This window comes from Ascaphus truei, chromosome 5 (genome assembly GCF_040206685.1).
Source record: "Ascaphus truei isolate aAscTru1 chromosome 5, aAscTru1.hap1, whole genome shotgun sequence".
Classification (NCBI taxonomy): domain Eukaryota; kingdom Metazoa; phylum Chordata; class Amphibia; order Anura; family Ascaphidae; genus Ascaphus; species Ascaphus truei.
Window position 1 is genome coordinate 191,596,229 of NC_134487.1, and position 24,236 is coordinate 191,620,464.

Sequence of the window (24,236 nt, forward strand, 5' to 3'; positions counted from 1 at the left end):
TTTGTAACCATGTATTATTTGTCTTACTCTGTGCCCAGGACATACTTGAAAACGAGAGGTAACTCACAATGTATTACTTCCTGGTAAAATATTTTATAAATAAATAAATAAATAATAAAACTGAGCTCCTCATATTTCCCCTTAAACCGGGCCCAATATCCCCTTTTTGCATCACGGTAAATGGTTCTACCATACATCCTGTCGCCAAAGCATGTTGTATGGCGTGACATTTGACTCCTCCCTCTCCATTCACAACATGGCTAAAACTTTTCGCTTCTTCCTCCGCAATATTAGTAAGATCTGCTCTCTCCTCTGTTACACTACTACTGTACTAAAACTCTAATACATGCCCTTATCCTCTCCCATATGGATTATTGTAACATACTGCTAACAGACCTCTCTGCCTCACAACTTTCTCCTTTGCAATCTATCCAAAATTCTGCTGTTATAATAATTAAAATCTCTCCAAGAACAGTCCCTGCTCCTCTCCTCCTGGCTTCTTATCAAGTTTTGGAACACCCACAAAGTTCTCCTCCTTACCTTCACTCATCTTATACTCCTTACATATTGGCTTTGATCTTTTGCTATGCCTTTGCTTGTCTACTGCGTTCTACCCACAATTGTCTCCTTTCCACCCATTTCCCTTCTACTACTCTCACTCACCTTAAACCTTTTCCCTCACTGTCCTTTACCTGTGGAACTCCCTCAGTCAGTGTGCGCCAAGAACCCTCTCGCCACACCTTTAAGTCAAACATTAAAACTCACCTCTTAAAGCTGCAGTTCAGTCTTTTTTTTTTTTTAATTATTTTTTTTTATTCAATAGTTTCATGTGTGCAATCTCTAATTACCTAAAGAACTGTATAGCTGCCAGTCAATTCGTTCTCCATGTATTGATAGGCGAAATTTGGTGACATAATTAGAGCTGGCATATGTTTCTATTTGCTTCTGTCAGTCAGTGGAAGCTCATGAATATTCATGAGCACTCCTGCACTGACATGTGCTAGAGGGAGGGCAGGGCTGACAAAGGGGTGTGCCAGGGCTTGTGACAGGACATGAAGGGGCAGTGCCTTAGCAAATGGCTGTTAAAATAGAATAGAAGAAAATTGGTCTTTCAAAGTTGTTGTTTTTTAAAACAGAAAATGCTAAAAGTATTTTTTCTTACTACAGAACTGATTTATTAAAAAACACACATGCAGGATATTGACTGAACTGCAGCTTTAAATGCTCCAATAGCCTGGACTCGTGGCTACTATCCCACACTCAATCATTCCTACCAACCATTGCGGCGAAGCACTGCCATCTACTGCACTTATTCCCTCACCTGCTGTCTCTGTAAGTCTCCCAACATTCCAATTAGAGTGTAAGCTCTCCGGGGCAGGGATTTCCTTTCCTATTGTCAGATCTTATTTGTTGCACTTATTGTACTATATTGTCTCTCTTGTAAAGCGCTAAGTACAGCTTTGGGCGCTATATAAATAAAGATATACATACATAAGACTTCTCTTTCGTTCTCCCCTCACGTTAATGCTATTGCTAAATCTTGCTGCTTATTTTTTCATAGCATTGCTAAAATACGACCTTTTCTCTCTTTCTCTACATGAAAGAAGGACAGTGAAAAAGAGAAAGACAATGGAGAGTGATAGAGTAAGAGCAGAGGTCAGAGTAACAAGGGATATGCAGTAAGGGACAGGGACAGGCAGTGATAGAGAGAGGGACAGGCAGTGAGAGAGAGAGACAGGCAGTAACAGAGAGAGGGACAGGCAGTGATAGAGAGAGGGACAGGCAGTGATAGAGAGAGGGACAGGCAGTGATAGAGAGAGGGACAGGCAGTGAGAGAGAGGGACAGGCAGTGATAGAGAGAGGGACAGGCAGTGATAGAGAGAGGGACAGGCAGTGAGAGAGAGGGACAGGCAGTGATAGAGAGAGGGACAGGCAGTGAGAGAGAGAGGGACAGGCAGTGATAGAGAGAGGGACAGACAGTGAGAGAGAGAGGGAAAGGCAGTGAGAGAGAGAGAGGGAAAGGCAGTAACAGAGAGAGGGACAGGTAGTAACAGAGGGACAGGCAGTGATAGAGAGAGGGACAGGCAGTGATAGAGAGAGGGACAGGCAGTGCTAGAGAGAGGGACAGGCAGTGAGAGAGAGAGGGACAGGTAGTAACAGAGGGACAGGCAGTGATAGAGAGAGGGACAGGCAGTGATAGAGAGAGGGACAGGCAGTGATAGAGAGAGGGACAGGCAGTGATAGAGAGAGGGACAGGCAGTGATAGAGAGAGGGACAGGCAGTGTGAGAGAGAGAGGGACAGGTAGTAACAGAGGGACAGGCAGTGATAGAGAGAGGGACAGGCAGTGAGAGAGAGAGAGGGACAGGTAGTAACAGAGGGACAGGCAGTGATAGAGAGAGGGACAGGCAGTGACAGAGAGGGACAGATAGTGACAGAGAGAGGGACAGCCAGTGTAAAAGAGGGGGACAAGCAGTGACAGAGAGGGGGACAGGCAGTGATAGAGAGAGGGACAGGCAGTGACAGAGAAAGGGACAGGGAGTATCAGAGGGGGACAGACAGTGACAAAAGGGTCACCTTGCCGGCACTGTTAGGGTGAGCTCCTCTCTCCAGCAGGATCTCTGTGATCTGGATCTTCCCATACTTTGCAGCCACGTGGAGCGGACTGAAACCTTTCTGAGGGGAGACACGGCAGGATGAGCAGGGAGCAACACTGCAGGGGGGAATTAATGCTCTGCCGGGATGCGTAGCATGAGCAGGGAGGGAGCAATGCTCTTCAGCGGGGCCTGGAGTGACGCTCTGCGGGGGGAGCAATGCTCTGCAGGTTGGGCAGGGAGATCAGAAAGTGATACTCTACAGGGGGAAGATTAAACAGAGAGCAACGCATTGCATGGGGAGAACAATGCTCTGCGTGGCGGTCAGGGTGAGCAAGGAGCGAGGCTCTGCAGGGTGAAAAGGAGCAACGCACTGCAGGGGAGCTAGGGTGAGCAGGGAGCGACACTGCTCTGTTTGTGGCACTGTGCGACGACACTGTGGAGGGGGCAGGGTGAATATTCATGGTAGGAGATCAAGCAGTGCCGTCGGGTTTGCCACTTGGGATGGTGCGAGGCTGGGGATGATGCCAGGCTCTGCTGTACCTTGGTCATGGAGGTGTGGGCCGCCTGGCTCTCCAGCAGCAGCTCCACGATCTGGGCGTGTCCCCCCCGCACACTCAGGTGCAGAGGTGTGTGAGCCGCGGTGGTGGGTGGGTCAGGGTGAGCTCCGTGTGTCAGCAGCAAACGCACCAAGTCCAGGTGACCCGAGCGGGCGGCACAGTGAAGGGGGGTCTGATCATCCTGGGTGAGGGACAGAGGCAAGAAGGGGCATGAGAAAGAGATAAACGAGCAGACACAGAGGACAAGGAGAAGAAAAGACGGGTGAAAAGGGGGCAAGGGATGATGGGGTGGAGGGGAAGGGAATAGAGTAACAAGGGTTACATGGGACAGAGAGTCGCAGACAGGACAATTGGGAAAGTAGGAGAGGGGTAGAGGGAACAGAATGGAGAGAGGGATAGAGGAACAGAGGTATAGAGGGGACGAAAGACAGAGGGGATAGAAGGACAGAGGAAATAGATGACATAGGAGAGTGGCTGAGGGACAGAAAGTACAGAGTGGAGATGGGGAAGGAGGAGTGTGAAAGAAGTCACGAGACAAGGAGACAGGGGCGACAAAGAACAGGAAAAAGGGCAGAAGATGGGAGGTACAGGGGACAGGAACAGGGAGAAGTGGAGTGTTGGTTGGGGACATGGGACAGGGGGACAGTGTGACATGTTGGGGAGAGGGAGAGAGGAAAGAAAATAGGCAGGAAACACATTACATATGTACACATCATTACACCGATGCACACATCATTACACACACATACAGACGCACTGCGTCACACATGTACACAGGATGTCAGCAATTTGACATGCAGCCAGGAGTCACATGCACAACGCAGTGTCACGCACACACACGCCTGTGTCTCATGCACGGATATAGTGTGACACACACACATACATTGTCACACACGCACACGTAGTGTCACACACGCACAAACACGCAGTATAACATACACACACGCAGTATCACATATACATCGTGTCACACACACGTCACACACGTCTCACCTTCGCTCTGGCGTTCACCTTTGCTTTGTTCTGCAGTAAAAACTCTGCCACGTCTGCGTGTGCTGCACGAGCTGCCATATGCAGGGGGGTCTCTACCTTCTGTAACACAACAGCACACCCATGTACACCTAATATACTCCCTTTGGTAATAGCACTCTCCCTGTGTGATGCGTTGTAGAAATGCAGTGGTATGGTTGCGTTATTTTGCTTTATAGCTTTGTATTCTGATCGTGTAGTTGGGGTGTGGCTGGGTAATCACTACACTGAAGACATTGGGTGAAGGTTCATTTCTGGAGAATTGCTCGCACTATGTGTGATGTTGTGTAGTTGTATGGTTGTGTAGATGTGTACTCCAACACTGAAGACTTTGGGTGATGCTCCATTTAGGAGCAGTGCTTACTGTGTGTGATAATGTGTGGTTGTGTACTCCCTACACTGAAGGCATTGGGTAACACTCCCTACTTGAACAGCACTCCCATTGCATGTAATGTTGTGTGGTAGAGTACTCACCACACTGAAGACGTTGGGTGATGCTCCCCTCTGGAGCAGTGCTTTAACGATGGGGAGATGTCCCATGAAGGACGCAACATGGAGAGGGGTGAGACCAGACTGCAATTGACAGCAGAGAGAGAGAGAGAGAGAGAGAAAACAAGAGAGATAATGAGAAACATCAATGAGAGAGGGAGACTTCCAGAGAGAGAGAGACAGAGAGACAGAGAAACATCAGAGAGCAAGAACGAGAGAGACAGCAAGGAGAGGGATGCATGAGAGAGAGAGACACAGCTGAGAGACATCAGAGAGAGGCATCCTGAAGAGAGACCGCCCTATAGACATCAGGAAAAGAGAGAGATAGCTAGAGAGGTATCAGACTGAGATAGACAATCCTGGAGAATTCAGGGAGATGCAGCCAGACAGAAATCAAAGAGCGCAAGATATCCTGCGCCCTCACCTCAGTGACAGCGTCGATGGAGGCTCCTGACTTGAGGAGAAGGTCCATGACTCTGACGTGACTCTTCTTACAGGCAATGTGCAGAGGAGTAAAACCATTCTACAGGGGAGAGAGGAAATGGAGGGTGGGGGGAAAAGCGATAGGGAGAGAGACATAGGAAGAAAAAGGTCAGGAGAAAGAGGCGAGGGGGGTGAGAAAAGAAAAGGGAAAGTGAGTGTAAGGTAGCGAAAAAGAAGAGGGTGTGCGGGTATTATATATATATATATATATATATATATATATATATATATATATATACACACACCGACATAAAACAAAATGTTTTTTTATTGTTCACCTCCCATTTCTTGTGAGCAAACATTTTCTTTGTTGTTCAATAAACTTTCCCCCACTTTATTTTTGGAGCATATATATGTGTGTGTGTGTGTGTGTGTGTGTGTGTGTGTGTGTGTGTGTGTGTGTGTGTGTGTGTGTGGTGTGTGTGCGCGAGTGTGTGCGTATATACGTTCAGTGACCATCAGTGATAATCAGTTATTGCCAGCGAGCCCCAACCCCCCAGTGATATCACAGCCCCCAGTGACATTACAGCAACCCCAGTGGTGATAAGTGACCCTTAGTGATATCCCCAGACCCACAGTGACGCCCAGCTCCCTCAGTGACCCCCCCAGCCTATCACCAAGACCCAGATCCACAAAGCCCAATTAAGTAATGTTTCAAAATTAGTAATGGACGTTATGTTCCCGGAGTTTAACACCAAACCACAAAGCTAATTATACGCAACCGTTAGTTATCTCATTAGAATAGGCGTAATACCATGTTTTTTAAATAAATCAGGTGTGTGTTATTAAATCATTTGAAGGTATTAAGCGTCCCTAGGTTGCTATAGCAACTATTTAGGAAGCCACGCCACTTCCTCTTTTGAAAACCATATTGCTTGTCCTGGGAAGCAGGATCGTCACCGATCGTTCACAGGAGACCAGATTGATCAGCAACTTATATAATTGCATTGCCATAAAGGTAGGGTGACCAGACATCCCGGTTTAGCCGTGACAGTCCCTGTTTTTCGCCGTTTGTCCCGGGTCCCGACTTTTATGGCCACTGAACCAGTTTTTCTCTGCGCTGGCCACACATGCGTGATCTGCACTTGCCAGACGCACATGCCGATCGGTGGTTTGCTCCGATCGTGCATGCGCACAAGCGGTTGGCAAGTACCAATCACGCATGCGCATAAGCGGTCAGCCAACGCCGTTCGTGCTTGCGAGTCGGTGCTTACGACTGCACATGCACCAAATTTGTCCCGGGTTTTGTCGGGACAATTATGGTCACCCTATGTAAAGGCAACAAACTGTTGCATTTATTAAAAGAAACAAACAAAAAAATCGAGCAAGAGGAAATGTCAGTTAGCACTGCCTTGCGTTAGCTTATCGTGACTCATGTTAAGCAAGAGAAGTGGAGGTAGAGAGAGAAGGGGGAGTAGAGAGAGAAAGGGGAGTATAGAGAGAGTAGGGGGGTAAAGAGAGAAAAGGGGTAGAGAGAGAAGGGGGTAAAGAGAGAAGGGGGTAGAGAGAGAAGAGTGGTAGAGAAGGGGGAGTAGAGAGAGAGGTGATAGAGAGGGAGGGGAATGAGAGAGAGAGGGGGGAGGGAGGGATGGAGAGAGAGAGGGGGAAGAGAGGGGTGGAGAGAGAGAGGGGGAAGAGAGGGGTGGAGATAGAGGGGGGAGAGAAGAAGGTGGATGAGAGGGAGAGGGGGGAATAGAAAAGGAGGGAGGGAGGAGAAAGGGGGGAGAGGAAGGAGTTATACTAACGCAAGGGCCCTATTACGGCTGAACAAAGTGCTTAACACTGCGTTAGTGAGTTTTGAAGATACCCATAACACTTAGCGTCTCTCCACATCAATAATGGAGCTTTCTGGATCTGACCCAAAGTGTCAGCACCAGCTCCTCCAGTGACCTGACTCTCACCAGGGCTCGGGAGTTTGGTTTGGCGCCCTTGTCAAGCAGGACTTTGGCCACACGATGGTGACCGCAGTGAGCGGCCACATGCAGCGGGGTCAGGTGATCCAACGTGATGTCATCAATGTGCGCCTGGTACTGGAGTAACAGTCGCACACAGTCCAGGTGATCCCCCTGGGATGCCATATGTATGGGGGAGAGGCCGTTCTGCGGTTAAAGAGACATAGAAGAGCCTGGGATTACATTACACTGCACCCCAGGAGGCTGATTCCACTCCTAAACTTTCTGCATGTGTATGTTGATTGGGCACTCTGCAGGGGAGGGGACAGGCCCATGAGTGGGAGCTTCTAGCTACATGAACCCCCTTACTCACCCCCAAAGCAGCCTGACCCTGCACCCACACCACCTGTATGTGGGGGAAGAGGCCATTCTGCGAGGGAGGAGAGCCATGGTTTCCTTTATGAGTTTGAAGGATGGAGAAAAGGGAGAGAGACAAGTGGAGGGGAAGAAAAAGAGCGACAAGAGGACCCAGAGAAACCTGACTACCTCCATGAAAAGAGCATATACCAAATGACCCCAAGAGGTAGGATCAAAAAAGCACCCCCGATAGTGCACTCATTGCCTATTATATAGTATGGGGCGTAATACCCTATCTGATTCTGCTACGTGGTATATTATAGTCAGAAGGAGAGGGTTAAAAATGAAAATAATAATAAAACTTTAATACATCCAATTCATTAAACACTCAAAAGTTAAAAACATAGATAGTCCTCATAGTGGAGTCAGAGGGACCCATAGTAGGTGCAAGTGACTATTCGCAATTTAATAATATGTATATGGTCCTCAGAAGCCACTTATGTTATAGATATCCGATGCTCAGAACCCCTCATACGAATGGAGTACCTCTCATCCCTTATCAGTTAGTACAAAATGATCTAATTATCAATGTCTCATATACAATACATTGCCTTTCACTGTTCCCACATAATCCAATGGATATATCCAATCAATCAGTAGCAGTATGGAGGTTAGGAGTGTTAATGTTCTTATATTAACAGGTCAGTGATACCTATCATTTAAAGTTCGCCCGCTTAGATAGGGCATTCACAGTATTCTGCACTGATTGGCCAGGATACTACGAGCCTCCACGATGTGGGTATATTAAGCGTCATGGAGAGGAGGGTATTGTATAGACGCCTCCCCCTGATGAAGCGTGTCATACACACGAAACGGCTGAATAGGACGTCGCAAGAGTGACGTCATAGAGGGAGCTGCGGACGGCTTCACCACATCTCTTAGGCTGAGTCCATGGTGACTCCAGCTGTGCGGGTGCTTTCCCTGGCCTTAGTTCGCACGCCGTCCGGGGGCGGGCCAGTGACTTCACTAAGCTGGTTCGCCCTAATTGGGCGAACCGCTCGTGTGACCGGCCCTGCGCTCCCATGAGCGCCGAAACTAAAATTTTCCTGTCGGCTACGCTTCCGCACGCCTGCGGTAGCGTGCGCGAGCCCCTGCTAAAGCCGCCCTCATTGCGGCTGCAGGGGCTCACTGCCGAGGGCGCTGACCATACCCGCGGCCTTACACACACGGCTTGTATACGGACGGGAATTGCGATCTGAATGGGAGTTTACCCCGCTGTCAGTTGTCTGGCTACTGCAGAGGCTTCTGTTGCATGTTGCACCTCCGTGTGCTGTCAATAGCATTCATGCTGTGCGGTTAATGTGGATATAGCGTGCTGCTTACTCATACAGAGCAGGAATGATACTCTGTATTAGTGCCCTCATTATGGTACATTATGGTACATTCAATTTTGATATTAGTATCATATAATTACCCCACTGTGTTACCCCTGGGTGTATCTAACAGTACTACATTTATCAGATGGTGAATATATCACACAGTAACTGCTACCGCTACAGTATATGATATCAAGGTGATATAAGTCTGCAGCTTCTGAGGACCATATACATATTATTAAATTGCAAATAGTCACTTGCACCTACTATGGGTCCCTCTGACTGCACTATGAGGACTATCTATGTTTTTAACTTTTGAGTGTTTAATGAATTGGATGTATTAAAGTTTTATTATTATTTTCATTTTTAACCCTCTCCTTCTGACTATAATATACCACGTAGCAGAATCAGATAGGGTATTACGCCCCATACTATATAATAGGCAATGAGTGCACTATCGGGGGTGCTTTTTTGATCCTACCTCTTGGGGTCATTTGGTATATGTGCTATTGCTGTTACCCTTTGCACCTGCATTTACTAGGACCTTTACAAAGGAGAGCAGTCTGATTCATCAATGTTTGGTCACCTATATTAATAGTCTGACTCCTGTGGCTCTTGCCCTTGTATGCATCCTTTATTTAATACCCATTCTTCTGTTGCCCCAACCCCAGTACCTTGGTCTTGGCCTGGATGGGGGCACCATGATCCAGCAGAATCTCAGAGATCCGGACATGCCCGTTTCGCACGGCGCAGTGCAGGGGGGTCAGCTCGTCCTGTGCAGAGAGGCAGATGGTGAAACGCACTGGAACAGTACTCTGCACACACACACTCACCGGAACATTCATCTCTGCAAACACACACTCACCGGAACATTCGTCTCTGCACACACACACTCACCAGAACATTCGTCTCTGCACACACACACTCACCGGAACATTCGTCTCTGCACACACACACTCACCGGAACATTCGTCTCTGCACACACACACTCACCGGAACACCACCCTGTGCGCACACACACAATCCGGATCAGGACCCTATGTGCACACACACATTGTGACCACACCCTTTGGGGCACACGCACGCGCGCATACACACACACACACACACACACACACAGGGACAGCACCCCATATACACATATATACAAACACAGGAACAAAACACTTTGTGCGCACACACATATAGCACTTCCTATGTACCCCGTTACCTTGGTGAGTGCATCTATCTGAGCCCCACGATCCAACAGCAGCCGTACCATAATAACATTACCACGGCGAGAGGCAATGTGCAGTGCGCTGATACCATTCTACAGAGACAGAGAGAGATGTGCACAGCACTTATACCATTCAATAGAGAGAGAGACAGGCACCAGTGAGGAGGGAGCATCAGCAGGAGAGAGACAGGCAGCCCCAGACACACAGGAACCCTGGGATCTCTCACCTGGGGGGTGAAGTTGACGTTTGCTCCCCGGTTCAGCAGAAGCTGCGCAACGTTGAGATTCTCATAGTGAGCGGCAATGTGCAGGGGTGTGAATCCTGTCTGTAACAGAACCACACAACACACAAAGTCACAGGAAGCAGGACATTATGTTTGTGACGGTGAAGGGGTTAACCAGGCTCACTAATAAAGGTTCAGCCCACTTGGTTACCCCTGATCCGTGTGTTGAGGTCCTAGAGTGTCAGCTCTTGGACCCATATGTCCTATATACATTACTGTGACTGTGTGCAAATTATGGGACATTGAAGATTTATTTGTGTTTTGCCTTTCCTGGGATGCTGGGACCGGGAGATTTCTATGCTGTAAGTTTCAGGGTGGGTTTGTCGGAGAAAGTCGTTACAGAATGTGGCTATGTATCGGGGTTCCGGAGTTATGGGATACCCCAAAAGTTGGATCCGGGAATCGAGTGAGATTCTCGGATGCAGCCAAGCACATTACTCCGGGCAAACTCTGACTCTGAAAACGTTCTTACGACTCACCGCCAGAATTCATGCTGCAGCATCTTCCAGACAAGGTAAAAGTACATGAAGGGGTTAATGTATACCTGCAATCATACACGGGGTCCCTAGTATAAAGAGGGGTCCCTAGTATAAGAAGAGGTACATGCCCAGGTACCCCAAACCTGGTATAGGGATTCAGGGGGTGCTCCAGCTAAGTGATAAAGCTGAGTGATTTCTTGTGTGTAAAAGTTTTAAAAGTTATTTCTAAAGTGTGCCAAGAATGAGGCTAGTGAGTGTAGGCAGTATATACTCTCACTCCATCCCTGACACCAGAAAAGGGACTTATATATCTTTATCACACAAAAGACAGGACACAGTATATTTTATTAAAGAGTTACATTTAATAGGTATATGTACTGATAACCAGTGAATGAACTGTGGGATTTCCAAGTCATGGATTCCGAGGGACCAGATGGCTTCCAAGCTTGGTGCCTATGGGGTATGCGGAGTCCTGACTTGAAAACCTCAGGGATGCCAAGTTGTTAGAACAGGAGGGGAACTGCAGTTATGCTTGAGTACCCACATCCTGGGCTAACAGGGCTATCCGGCCACCTTTTGCCAGAGCCCAGACTCTGTGGAGCCTGGACAGCGGGTGGGCTCAGTATGCAAAGAGGCAGAGGTGCCAGGTTGGCGCATGCCCCTTGGCAGACTGAGAAAAGGTGCCCACCCGGCTTTACAATACCGGCAAATCGGTGATTGGCTGGCAGGAAATTTCCCACGCTCTGATAGGCTGTAGAGGTTGGTGAATGGGACGCTGAAACTCATAAGGAGCCTTGCAGCCAATGAGGAGGGGGAATCCAAGCGCCAAACCAACAGCGGCAAATTCACAGATGGTCTGTACTGAATATATACGCGAGCAAGCTTCAAAGATTTTGACTCAAGAGTCCCACTTCTGAAGAACGTGGCGGTTGCGTCTGGCATTGCATGCTGAAATCAGTTCCAGGACTTTCGTGAGTACCTAACGGTCATTGGAAAGGGCTCCTACAGAGGTCATTTTTGTGAATTTCGGTTAAAGGATAGATTTATTCGTTAGCCCCGTTCCCAGTAAGTGTGTTAACCCAGGTAAATTGTGTTATATTGTGTTTATGTCTTTTCCTGAAATAAATTACAATTTATTTTACCTCCTTGCTTTGCTCAATGAATGATCCTGGTATAAAAAGGTGTTGATAAACCTGTTCTCCTGTGACAATGTTACAAACGGAAGAGTGGAATGCCCAGCAGCATTTCAAACACACACAAAGAAAACAAATGGGTTGCGCCCTCTGACCTTTGACAGCACATCTGCGTTGGGGTCATTTTGTAGCAGCACAGCAGCAGTGCGAGTGTCATCATTACGCGCTGCGATGTGCAGAGCTGGAAGGCGTACCTTCCCCTTCATCCCGTAGCTGATGAGATGAGCAACCACATTCTCATGGCCCTGCTGCAGAGCCACAGCCAACGGGGTAAAGCCATCCTGCACAGGGGGCGGAGTTACAGACCGTAGGTCATGGTGGTGGGGGGGAAAAGAGCACGAAGTCGTGGGGGGGGGGGGGGGGAGGAGCGCAAGGCCATAGGGGGGGAAGAGTGCAAAGTTGAGGGGGTAGGAGAAGAGCGTGAGGTCGCGGTGGTGGGAGAAGAGAGCATGGTCATGTAGGGCGAAGAGCGCAAGGTTACTGGAAGGGGAAGAGCACGAGGTCACAGGGTGGGGAAGATCACAAGGTAGCATGGAGGGGGAAGGGCGCGAGGTCGGGAGCGCAAGGTTGTGGATTGCAAGAGTGTGAGGTTGCGGGTCGAGCGTAAGGGGGAGAAAGCATGAGTAGCGGGGGGGAAGAGAGCTAGGTCGCTGGTTGGAAGAGTGCAAATTCGCGGGGGGTGGGGGACAGTGCGAGGTCGCGGGGGAGGGGAAGAGCGTGAAGTCGCGAGTGGCGCGGAAGAGCGTGAGCTTGCGGGGGGGAAGAGCGCGAGGTCGCGGGTGGGGGAAGAACCCGAGGTAACGAGCGGGAAGAACACGAGGTTCCGAAGGGGAAGAGTGCACGGTCGCGCGCGCGAGGGGGGGGGAGCGCAAGGTTAAAGGGGGAGAAGAGCGTGAGGTCGCAGGGGGGGAAGTGCATGCGGGGGGAGAGAGGTTGCGGGGGTAAGAGTGCAAAGTCGCGGGGGAAAGAGCACGAGATCACGGTGAAGAGCACAAGGTCAAGGGGGGAAGAGAACGAGGTTACAGGGGAAGAGCATGAGGTTATGGGGGGAAGAGCATGAGGTCATGATGGGGGGGAGAGCGCGAGGTTGCGCAGGGGGGAAGGGCGCAAGGTTAAAGGGGGGAAAGAGCGTGAGGTCATAGGGGGGGGTGCGTGCGGGAGGGAGAGAGGTCGCAAGGGAAGAGCGCGAGGTTGCGCAGCGGGGGAAGGGTCGCAAGGTTGCAGGGAGGAAGAGTGCGAGGTCGCATGTGGGGAAGAGCGTGCAAGGGGGAAGAGAGGTCGTGGGGGGATGAGCACGAGGTTGTGGGGGGGAAGACTGCAAGATTTCAGGGGGAAAAGCACAAGGTCACTGGTTGGAAGAGTGCAAAGTCGCGGGTGGGGGAAAGTGCAAGGTCGCGTGGGAGGGGAAGAGCATGAAGTCGCAAGTGGCGTGGAAGAGTGTGAGGTCGTGGGTGGGGAAAGAACCCGAGGTTACAAGCGGGAAGAACCCAAGGTTACGAGGGTGTAAAGAGCGCGAGGTTGCGCGGGGAGGGGAAGATGCGAGGTCGCGTGGGAAGTAGGGGGGTGAAGAGCGCGAGTTGTGGGGCGAAGAGTGCAAGGTCGCATGGTGGAAGATCTAGAGCGTGAAGTCACATGGAAGAGAGTGTGATGTCACAGAGAAGAGAAAGCGTGGGATCACAGGGAGGTCACTGAATAGAGAGAGTGAGGTTATATGAAGCAGTGTATGACATCACTGACCTCTGTAGCCAGGTTTTGATTGGCTCCGTTCTCCAGTAGAAACTTAACGACCGGCAGATGGTTCTCCTGAGCCGCCATATACAGGGGGGTGAAGCCTTTCTGTGGGCGGGACAAAGCAATGTCATAGGCATCATTACACGTAACCCCAAAGCAATCAGTCATGTAACTTTGCCACCTTCATACCAATAAAACTTTCAAAGTCCGGGCCGCAAATCCTTAATGCAAAAGGGTGCAATAAAAAGTACAGAATAGATAAGAGACGTTACCTTTTTCTTCTAAGATGATGGCGTCCATTTTAAAATAACCTTCAAAAAATATATATTTCTAACTCAAATATTTTTCAGAAACGGGAAAAAGAGTAGCATTTATAGGGAGATGGTAGGTGGTATAAAATGTTTAAGGGTCGTTACCTGTGACTGGCTGTTGACGTTGGCCGAATAATTAATAAGTTCTCGTACCACATCTTCCTGACCGGCCAGAGCTGCGATGTGCAGAGCCGTATTGCCCTTCTGTGAGGTCAAAGTTCAAGAGTGAGTGGGGGTGGCAGCACATTAATTTAATGGTGTTATATCACTAGGACGCACTCCTATTTTAATACAAAAGAGTCCTCGTGGGTGGTTTCCAGAAACGGAGAGCTCCAATTGGCTCAGATTGTTGAAATTGATATACAGAGAACCCGAGTCTGAGAGTAGGAGGGTGGGAGATGGACAGACGGAGAGTTGTAAGGAATAATAGTGAAAAAGATACAAATGAAGGAAGAGTGTGCAGAGCCAAGGACACGAAGAGAGAGAGAGAGAGAGAGAGAGAGAGAGAGCTATAGGTAAAAGAAAAAAGGGGGAAAGTGACAGGGAAAAGAGTAAGACAGTATAAGTGGATAAAATAAGAGAAAGGGTCAGAGAAACAAGAGGAATGGGAGAAAGATGGAGAGGGGTAAGCAGATCAAGAGGAGAAAGGTGGTTAAAGAAAAGGGGCAGCGAGATAAGGAGATAAAAAGAAGAAGAGGAGGAGAGAGAATGATGGAACGTGCATCGTTTATGTCAGAATTCCCCACTTCTCCTTACCTTGGTCGTGGTCTCCAGGATAATTTCCTTATGCAGCAGCTCGCTCACCATTTTCAGGTGGCCCTCTTTACTGGAGAGGTGTAGAGCATTCAGCCCATTCTGCGGGGAGCAAAGGGTTAATATTGGGCAGAGGGGAAGGGGGGCGCAAGGTGAGGACGGAGTTACATTTTCAGGTTCCAGGGATCATAGGGTCAAGTGGTCCTGAACCTTGGATGTAGAGAGGTCACGAAGAGAAGGTGGCACCTCACATTTAGCGGTTAGAGGTTCAGCAGCACAAAAGGTCAGAGGTCAAAAATTAGAAAGAAGGCAGCAAGCTGCCAAAGTTCATAGATCACACATTCTGTGGATGTTAGCTTCTGGGTCATACTAAGGTCAAATGCATTTGAGGTCAGTTTGCAGGACAAACTCAGGGTTGTATAAGGTCAGTAATCAAGGGTGGGGCAGGAGGCATGGGGAAGTCAAATGAAACATTGAGGTCAGGGGTTGTGACATAGAAAAAAAGAGCAGATACTGCAAGAATCACTTGTAAATCTGTTCTCATGTAGCTCCTTTAGGCAACTAGTAGAAGAGACTTCCCCTAGATTAACAAGTTAACCTCTTTAAAGTGTCAGTCCCAAGTATGACCAAAATAACCTAAAGATAGTGACATGTTTAACGGGTTAGAGGATGGGTCCCACGTAGAAGCAAAGTGACGTAATGACAATGACATGTTTAAAGGGTCAGTCCCACGTTCAATCAAAGTAATCCAACGACAGTAACATTTAATGGGTTAAAGCAGGTTTGCGCAAAGTGGGGGGGGCGCGGTGGCTGCAGAGGCCCTGCGCTCTTCCCCACTGCATTTAAATTAAGTGCCGGGGCATCGAGTGAGGCCTCTGCAGTGTCTCCTACCTTGTCTTCGGCGATGCGTCGCCATGGCAACATGCGTCAAATGACCTTGCGGACCCCACGCGTCATTTGAAGCCGGATTTTAGGTAAGGGGAGGGGGGGAGAGGGCGCGAGCACAGGGGCTGGCAGGCGGGGGTGGGAGGGGCGCAGCACAAAAGTTTGTACACCCCTGGGTTAAAGGATTGGTCTCATGTAAGAGCAAAGCGACCTAATGATAGTGGCATGTTTAATGGGTTAAAGCAGTGCTGGGCAACATGATACATCAGGGGCGGCATGTGCAGCCCTTCAGCCCCTAAAAGGGTTGCACATTATCTATTGCCCCATATTACCCCTCCCTATACCTGCTCTGTATAAAATCTCTCTGTGTGCTGATCTCTCTCCCCTCTTCCTCTCTGTGCTGATCTCTCTCTCCATCTCTGGTATGAGCTCTCACCCTTCTCTGTGATGATCTCTCCTCTTTGCTCACTCCCCCCCCTCCTTTCTCTCTCCCCCCCACTTCACCTCTCTGTTTTCCTGTCATGGGTAGTCCATGCTTTCCCCGCTGTATCTGTATGTAACATGGTATGTCTTTTCTGCCTGTCTTTCTTTGCCCTGTTATGTAAGTCCTGCTAGCTGCAGGTTGTAAGGGATTAATCCTATGGGCTTGTGACCCCCACCAATGCTCCTCACTGATGGACAGAAGTAAGGTGGTGACTCATGGCCTGTGTAAGCCTATCAGGGATAGGTATAGACCATGAGCCCGCCCCTTCTGCTTCCTGATGAGAGTGCCAAATTTAGCAGTCCTGTTCTGGATGAGGAACAGAGCAGTAGGGCTATGAGCCTCTCCCATCGTGAGATGAGCGTGCCCACCTCCAGCCCTGAGGCTGGGGGAGCATCTGATCATACCACCAAGATGCCCTATAATATCTGGGTAAGCATCATCCAGAAGCCTGGAGCCTCTGAGAACCTGCACCGCTGTAAGAAGATGATCTGCAGTGAATGCCTAATAAAGACGACTCATCATCATACTCCTGTCTGAGTGTCAGTCCCATGGCAGGAGGTAAGAAACATGCAATAGTGGGGGCTGATCTCTGAACACCCTGGAGCCCACTACTGCTGGAGGCGCTTAGCACCCTGAGAAAGAGCATAGAGAAGAACCTAAGCCTGTCCTGATCTCCCACCATCGCAGATAAGACTCAGCTCTCCTGACCCTAACAGGTACTTGCACCACACAACAGGTAGCAGAGGCTGCGGATCTCACACTGGGGGGGGGAGGGGGGAAGCAGTGCTACATGTAGCTTCTCCTTCCATCTATAGCTCGGTCCCCGTGTGCTTCTGTGATGGGATCAAAGGAGGAAGGGACCAGGGAGAGGAGGTTGGGGAGCACAGAGAAAATTCCTGCGGGCCACCTGTTTCCCACCAGGGGCTTAAAGAATCTGTCCAAGGTACGAGCAAAGTGACATAATAACAGTGACATGTTTATTGGTTGAAGGGTCAGTCCCACATACGAGCTAAGTGACCTAATGACAGTGGTATAGTAAAACAAATGGGAAATCAGCAACACCTAGCTACAGTATAAAACGTAAAGTAAATACAATGGTTCATAAAAACCTAAGGGATCCGTACGTCGTCCCCTTAATTAAAATTTATTTTATAATATTAAGTATTTTAATCATTCTGGTGTTTCAGGGGTTAATGTGATTGCAGTGCGATTTAAAAAAAATACAAAGAAATGTTTTATGGCCTATTAAACCCTTGGACTGGCTTAGTTTTAAGACTGATAGAATCTAGAGATTAGAACATCTGTTTTGCCAGAGATGGGATTAAATTATGGCCTCTAACACCCAACTAAACAGGACACTGTTAAAGGTAATTTCAAAGCATTCCTGGAAGGGTTCTACGGAGTGTCAAGGGGCGTGACTAATAGATTCAATAGATATGATATAAGAAATAATGGGCCTGACACCAATTCATAAGAGTAACAAATAGAAATCTGTCATCGTTGAGATTAGACAAATCAAATCATACCACACACTGCATGGGTAAGAGGTGCCAGAGACAGATAATGGGTTCTCCTGCGAAAATGGACGTTGGACTGTTGAATTTTATATGTGGGCGTGTATGTGGAGTGCACCCACATAACGGTGAAGATGGCATCTGTCTAAGTGTTATAGAAATAAAGTTATGAGGCCTTTAATATTATTGAGTCAGGTTTTAAACGTCGAGACAAGAGGTTTTTTTTTTCCAAGTCATAAAAATGTCAGCCAAGTAACTGATTTACAACAAGGGTTGGTCTTATGTGTGTTTCAATGCAATCAGTGACCTCTCTGGGACAGGACCTATGACATATGGTAATGTACAGTACAGGGATTTTTGTTTGTTTTATCCTTTTATTTTAAGAACTGTTCTGCATTTATTGTAACTTTATGCTCTTGTAGTCATCTTTTTATGTAATCTAAGCACTATCTTTTTGTATATTAAAGCCAAACATTATTAAGTGATGATTTGGACTATAAGTGAACTGTTGCACACTTTGTAGAGTATTTACATTTTGGACACATTTTGCTACAACTGATTTCTGTGTGTTAAGTGCATAGTCTTTCATAAATAAACACAGACCAGAGGCTCTGTATGTTTTTCTAATATCTTTTCCCTTTGGGGGTGGAAGCATGTAGATATGATTGCAATTGAGTAAGGGGTTAATATAAACTCATTAAAAGTACCTTACGCAGGAGAAAGGTGAGTTGGTTAGAGTTGCCGTGTGTATTAACCCTGGTTGCATATGTAAGTCACATGCTCACAAGTGTGCTGTCCGTGACAAATGGTATATGGGGATGGATTGGGGGGGGAGATATTAGTAATTAGTTATTAGTCGTTAACACAGGTAAACGGTAATACTGTACTTATCCACAGCTCTCAATGCTGAGCACGCAGAAACAGCGCTGGCAATGCGTAACGGTGACGCAAGATAAAGCTCAAAACTAGGTGAAAAATAACTGGAAAATCAGAAACAAAAAGTGAAAAACAGATGTTTGGAAAAAAATAAGTATTTACAGAAAAAGAAAGAGGGGCAATGTTTCGGGGGCTAACCCCATCTTTAGGCCAGTTCCCCCTGATTGAAAACAGCAGCAGTACTTCCCTTTGTTAGGCTACGGCTCCGGTCTCTGCGTGCACATGCGCGGCGGAGTGCCTGGCGGCGTGTGCACCAGTTTCAGCCGCGTCCAGTGAAAAGCAGGAGATCCAATGGGGGGGGGCGGGCGTGGCCATGATGTCACGCGGCTGGTTCGCCCTCATTGGCTGAACCGCCGCTGTGACGTGGCCACAGCTCTGATTATCAGAGCTCCATGCTAGGTTTATTCATGATAGCTTTATATGTAATACAACAAGTTAAATCGAACTTTTCCCTATGATAATCTTGATGTTGCGAAGATTTATTATCCATTTTGAGTGCGGGATACCATTATTTATCCTAATGGCAGTGGTATTTTTTATTAAATAAATGGAACAGTACCGCAGGGGCCAAAAGTGTTTCAAACTGCAGTTCAGTCAATATCCTGCATGTGTGTTTTTTTTTTTAATAAATCAGTTCTGTAGTAAGAAAAAATACTTTTAGCATTTTCTGTTTTAAAAACAACAACTTTGAAAGACCAATTTTCTTGTATTCTATTTTAACAGCCATTTGCTAAGGCACTGCCCCTTCATGTCCTGTCACAAGCCCTGGCACACCCCTTTGTCAGCCCTGCCCTCCCTCTAGCACATGTCAGTGCAGCAGTGCTCATGAATATTCATGAGCTTCCACTGACTGACAGAAGCAAATAAAAACATATGCCAGCTCTAATTATGTCACCAAATTTCGCCTATCAATACATGGAGAACGAATTGACCTGCAGCTATACAGTTCTTTAGGTAATTAGAGATTGCACACATGAAACTATTGAAGTAAAAAAATAAATAAAAAAAAAAAAAAAAGACTGTACTGCAGCTTTAATGGGTTAAATGCAGCTAAGTGACACACTTTAAAAAAAAAGAAAAGAAAAAAGAAAGGGGTGTGTGCGCAGAGCACACGCGAACGAAGTGAAACTTCTTAGCATTGTCACTCTCAAGTCTTTCATTCATTGAAAATGATAAAAATCAAAATATAATTTGTTACAAAATGTAAAGCTGTGTGACTTAGAACGTGTGTGTGTGTATACACACACACACACATACACACACACATATATATAGTATATATGTGTGCGCGCGTGTATATATATAAAGCAACGAAAGAGAGAATAAAGAAACCCTAAGAAGCACTCTGGTATACTAGAAAAGTTCTCCCTGACCGCCGCCGCACACTCCTAGTATCGCGAGATCTCGCTGGAAGGCAGCTCCGCTTCCAAAATCTTCTCCGTCGGGGCTCTCTCCCCCTCTAGCCTCTAACTGCGTTGCCGCCGATCAGTAATCACCCAACGTTTCCCCAATGCGGCTTCTTCAGGGGGACACGTGACGCGGAAGTGCGCGGCGGTCAGGTAGAACAGACGCCGGTACACGGAGCAGCACTGTCTCCAGCAGATCTCCTCAGCAGGTTGTAACTATTGAAGAATGGACAGTAGCTGGCCAGGGCACAAACTGAGGGTGAGAGACTCAGTTTGATTATAATCTCTCCAACTGCCCTTTTAATACTTACAGAGTGTGAGTAGATTACGTATATGTTTATAGGATTTTTAATTTTTTAATAAACTGTGTTGCACTATATCTGTGTCTTATCTATCTGTGAGGATTCGCCGTTCTGGTGCTTTGCCCTTTAACACTTACTCGCCCATCTGATCCCCATGGCACTCAAGAGTGGCAACCTGCCGGTGGTACTTACGTGAGGCGCGTGGGTCCTTCGCGGGCCCCGTCGGCGTCTTCTGTCTCTGGGTGCAGGGCACATTCTCGTTCCTCCGGTCTTGACGCACGGCACGTGCCTGGTCTCCCCGTCAGTCTGCGGCCTCCGCCACTCTGTCCCGCCCCCGTCCTGACGTCGGTACAACTCGGCGCGGTTGTGCTCCTCATTCCGCCTCTGTTTCCGCGGGCCCCGCCTGTGGTCTCCGCCCACGTACTGGCGCGGGTGCTGTGGTGTGCGATGATAGCTCGCGACCGGGTCGCCAACACGTTGTGCATGGCGCGCGCACGCACACTAATGCGGTCACAATTTGCTGTGCAATAGGACGCACTTGCATGATCCAGCAGCCTATCCGGAACCGCAGCCCTATTTCCTGGTTGCCTCCCATTGGTGGGAGGTCCTATAAACATGCTCTCCGAACTCTGAGTCATTGCCGAGCATAACTCCAGTTTGTGTGACGCTGTACTCACTACCTTGTGCGTGTCTGCCTGAACCTTGCTGCCTGACCCTGCCTGGAACTTACCCTGTGATACTCTCCTGCGCTGATCTTGGCTTTGGATACGACTACTCTACTCTCTCCTGCACCGACCCTGGCATTGGACCACGACGACGCAGCTCTCTCCTGCATTGACCCTGGCTTTGGCTCTACGACTACTCTACGCCCTCCAATCCTGACTCCGGCTACTTAACCTAACGATCCGCTACACTATACTCCAAGACCTGGCAAGTACCTCATTTACGCTGTCTTCTATTACCCTGATCCGGCCTGCAAGACTATCGTACACTCTAGAAGCGCCCTCACGGTTGTGGTCGGCGTTTTGTACCAATCCCTACATCAGCCTCGCGGTCGCTACGCGTTACACTATCTCTATCCCTTATGGTATTCAACCCTAATTGAGAACAAGTCCATCCAGGAGGGTACAGAACTTGAAGAGAATCTTGCAACAAACAAAGTGTGTGAAAGCCAGTCCCTACTTCACCAGATGACAAGCCAGTGTTCCAGATTCAATTAAATTGGAGAAAGGCCTATTTAAAACGACCAATTTGTGAGTATCTCTCACCAATTATATGTGACACTATAAAAGACATACAGTAGTACTCTATGTCCCCCCCCCCCTTTTTTCTCTCCTTTTTGCGCCTAGGTCATTCTTCTACAATTTCCACATCACGGTGTATTGTGGGGTCGTGGACCTTCGTGTCTGCACTAGGGAAAGGTTATAAATAGGTAACACCTCCCTAAAGTGTTATTTATTATTGCGCTGTGGCTATTTACACACACATAGATATTATTTCATTGTAGCGCTAAAACTTATTTTTTCACTATATATATATATATATATATATATATATATATCACTTGTGAGCACATTCACATGTCTTAGACAGGTCTGCAACCCTGCCTTTCTACCATTATCACCTAGCATACAGTGCTTCCATCCCAGCAAGGGAATCTGGGAATTGACATGCAAATGAGCACATATATATGTGTGTGGGTGTAAATACGTATGTGTGTGTATAAAAATGTAGCCCCGGTCCCTCTTGGGCTCCCAGTGACCACTTACCTCTGTGGCAGCTGTGGGTGCTGCTGGAGGGTGCGGACATATGTCCGGCGGGTGTAGGGAGTTCTGCGGCAGCTGGTGGCGGGCAACCCGGTTGTCAGAGGCTCTGGCGGCTCCCTCCGCAGGGCGCCCCCATCTTAGATGTGATTTCGGATGCACAATATGCCGCGTATGTGTACGAATAGGCGATCAATAGGAGAAGGCTCCCAGCAGGGACTACATGTCCCATGAGCCTCTGTATAGCGTCAGGTGGCAGACAACAGCCAATAGCTCAACAGCATCCCCCTAATCTGAGTTTATACAATTTGCGTGCAGAGAGCCACGGCAGTCAGAGCTGGGACACCAGAAGGGTAGGGTGTGCATGTGTAGGGTGTCATTGACCCATGCACTATGCCAGAGACCCCCTTAGGCCCCGACTCACCTCAGCTTGTGGTTGCTGCAGGGACAGGCCCATAGATAGGGACACTGCCCCTGTAGCCTTATAGTGAGGGACACAGCCAGGAGCGGCTGCATCCTGGCCTCGGGTACTCTGGGACCAGACACCTGCCACCAAGACTCTCTTCATGGTGGAGCCGTCCATGCGAGACACCACCCAACATGGAGGCTTTCTAGAGGACCTTGTGGATCCTATCTTCATCATATGCGCGCCTGGGTGTGGACACGCCCTGCAGGTACCTTTATCCAGCAAGTGCACCAACTCAACACTTTAGTGGAGGCAGCGCTGTCTCACACATTTGGGTGGGTTAGGTCTTGGGGACACTGGGAAGGTTCGTGTCCAAGAGCACCTCGGGGATGGAATACCCTACGAGGAGTCGACACGGTGTTGGGAACACGGTGAGGGTTTACGGCCGTGCGAGGCCTGGTGGGAAGCTGTAACCATCATTTATCGCTAATTCTAAACTTGTTCTGCGTGACCCAGTGTGTACTCTTTATTATGTGTCCTGTAACGGGGTTATTCTACATATAGCATCCCGTACAGGTGGAGGCATTACCGAGCACCGATCCAGGTGCGCCCCAGGTTCCCAGCTGCGGAGGCTCAGGACTCTTGTGAGCCACAGGTATTGCACCACATATACGCTGTAGCTACATCCCAAGGGGGTAGGGGAAAGTGTGTTACACATATATGTGTGTGTGTGTATATATATATATATATATATATATATATATATATATATGATCCCTTGTACTGGCAGTAATCCCTGGTGAGAACAGGCCTTGCCAGCAGTTAAGATGGGGTTCCCCCACTCCATGGTGTTGCATTTGAGTGACAGTGGGAGGCGGTGACCACAGGCCTGACAATGTCCAATCATGGGACAGACCTGGTGCCCTCCTCCTGGCTGTACTTAAAGGCAGTACCACCCCAAATTCAGGAGTTCCTCTCCCCACTTGAGAGAGGCAGGGATCACGCAGGACTGCCTGGATCTGGGCCTGCCCTGTTCCTCTTCCCCTCGGGGGAGAGCGAGTTATACCTTATACTTCTGGTCCTGCTAGAGGGTCAGGGAAGAGCTAGGACAGCTGGGGTGCCCTAGGCCTCAGTGGTTGGCCAAGGACCATCATCCAGTGGATAGCTGATCCTGAGTACGCTGTGATTGTGCAGACCACTGCTGTGTTGAGCGTGGGTGACAATAAATGCAGTTCCTGTTTCTATATAAAGAGAGAAAAAGTCCTTGGCGCACTATCAGGTGGGATAAACCTGATGGGTATGTTCCCAGTTCTTTGAATAAAGGAACAGTTTGTGGATCTCACAGATGGTCTTTCAGAAATTCTTTGGGCTTGGGGAGCCTGCGGACGGCACGTTGTAATCCGGTTGCAAGGTCGTATAGCATGTGAGTGCATTTGCTGTTGACCTTATTGTTTTATTAAATTTTGTTATGGTACTATACCATTGGCATTTTATTATTTTATATATCCTGTGACTGTGATTGATCCTTGTGGAGAGGGCAACCATCACTACCTGAAGATCCACTGCTTTCCAGTCGTTTACACCAGAGCACCAGCTAAAGATACCTTTCAAGGCCTTCTTTATCTACTTTTATGTAAGTAGTTAGTAGCTGTGTGGGTGTGATCTCCAGTATCAGAGAGTACTGCGCAATGGTTTCTTTGTCTTGTCTGATTTCAGATATACATTTACCAGCAAAGAGTTTCTGAAAGACCATCTGTGAGATCCACGAACTGTTCCTTTATTCAAAGAACTGGGA

At 48.3% G+C, this 24,236-nt stretch overlaps 1 protein-coding gene across 1 annotated transcript; it reads right to left on the reverse strand.

The window, feature by feature from the left end:
• Window positions 1-1,551: 1,551 nt before the first annotated feature.
• LOC142495690 (uncharacterized) lies at window positions 1,552-21,563 on the reverse strand. The gene is made up of 15 exons (XM_075601502.1): window positions 20,465-21,563; window positions 14,749-14,847; window positions 14,098-14,196; window positions 13,688-13,786; window positions 12,046-12,231; window positions 10,222-10,320; window positions 9,989-10,087; window positions 9,453-9,551; window positions 7,055-7,252; window positions 5,095-5,193; window positions 4,656-4,754; window positions 4,146-4,244; window positions 3,136-3,333; window positions 2,576-2,674; window positions 1,552-1,593 (listed from the first exon to the last, which is right to left on the reverse strand). The coding sequence occupies exons 1-15, from the start codon at window positions 20,525-20,527 to the stop codon at window positions 1,567-1,569; spliced, it is 1,662 nt and encodes a 553-aa protein (XP_075457617.1). The 5' UTR covers window positions 20,528-21,563; the 3' UTR covers window positions 1,552-1,566.
• Between the last annotated feature and the right edge of the window lie 2,673 nt (window positions 21,564-24,236).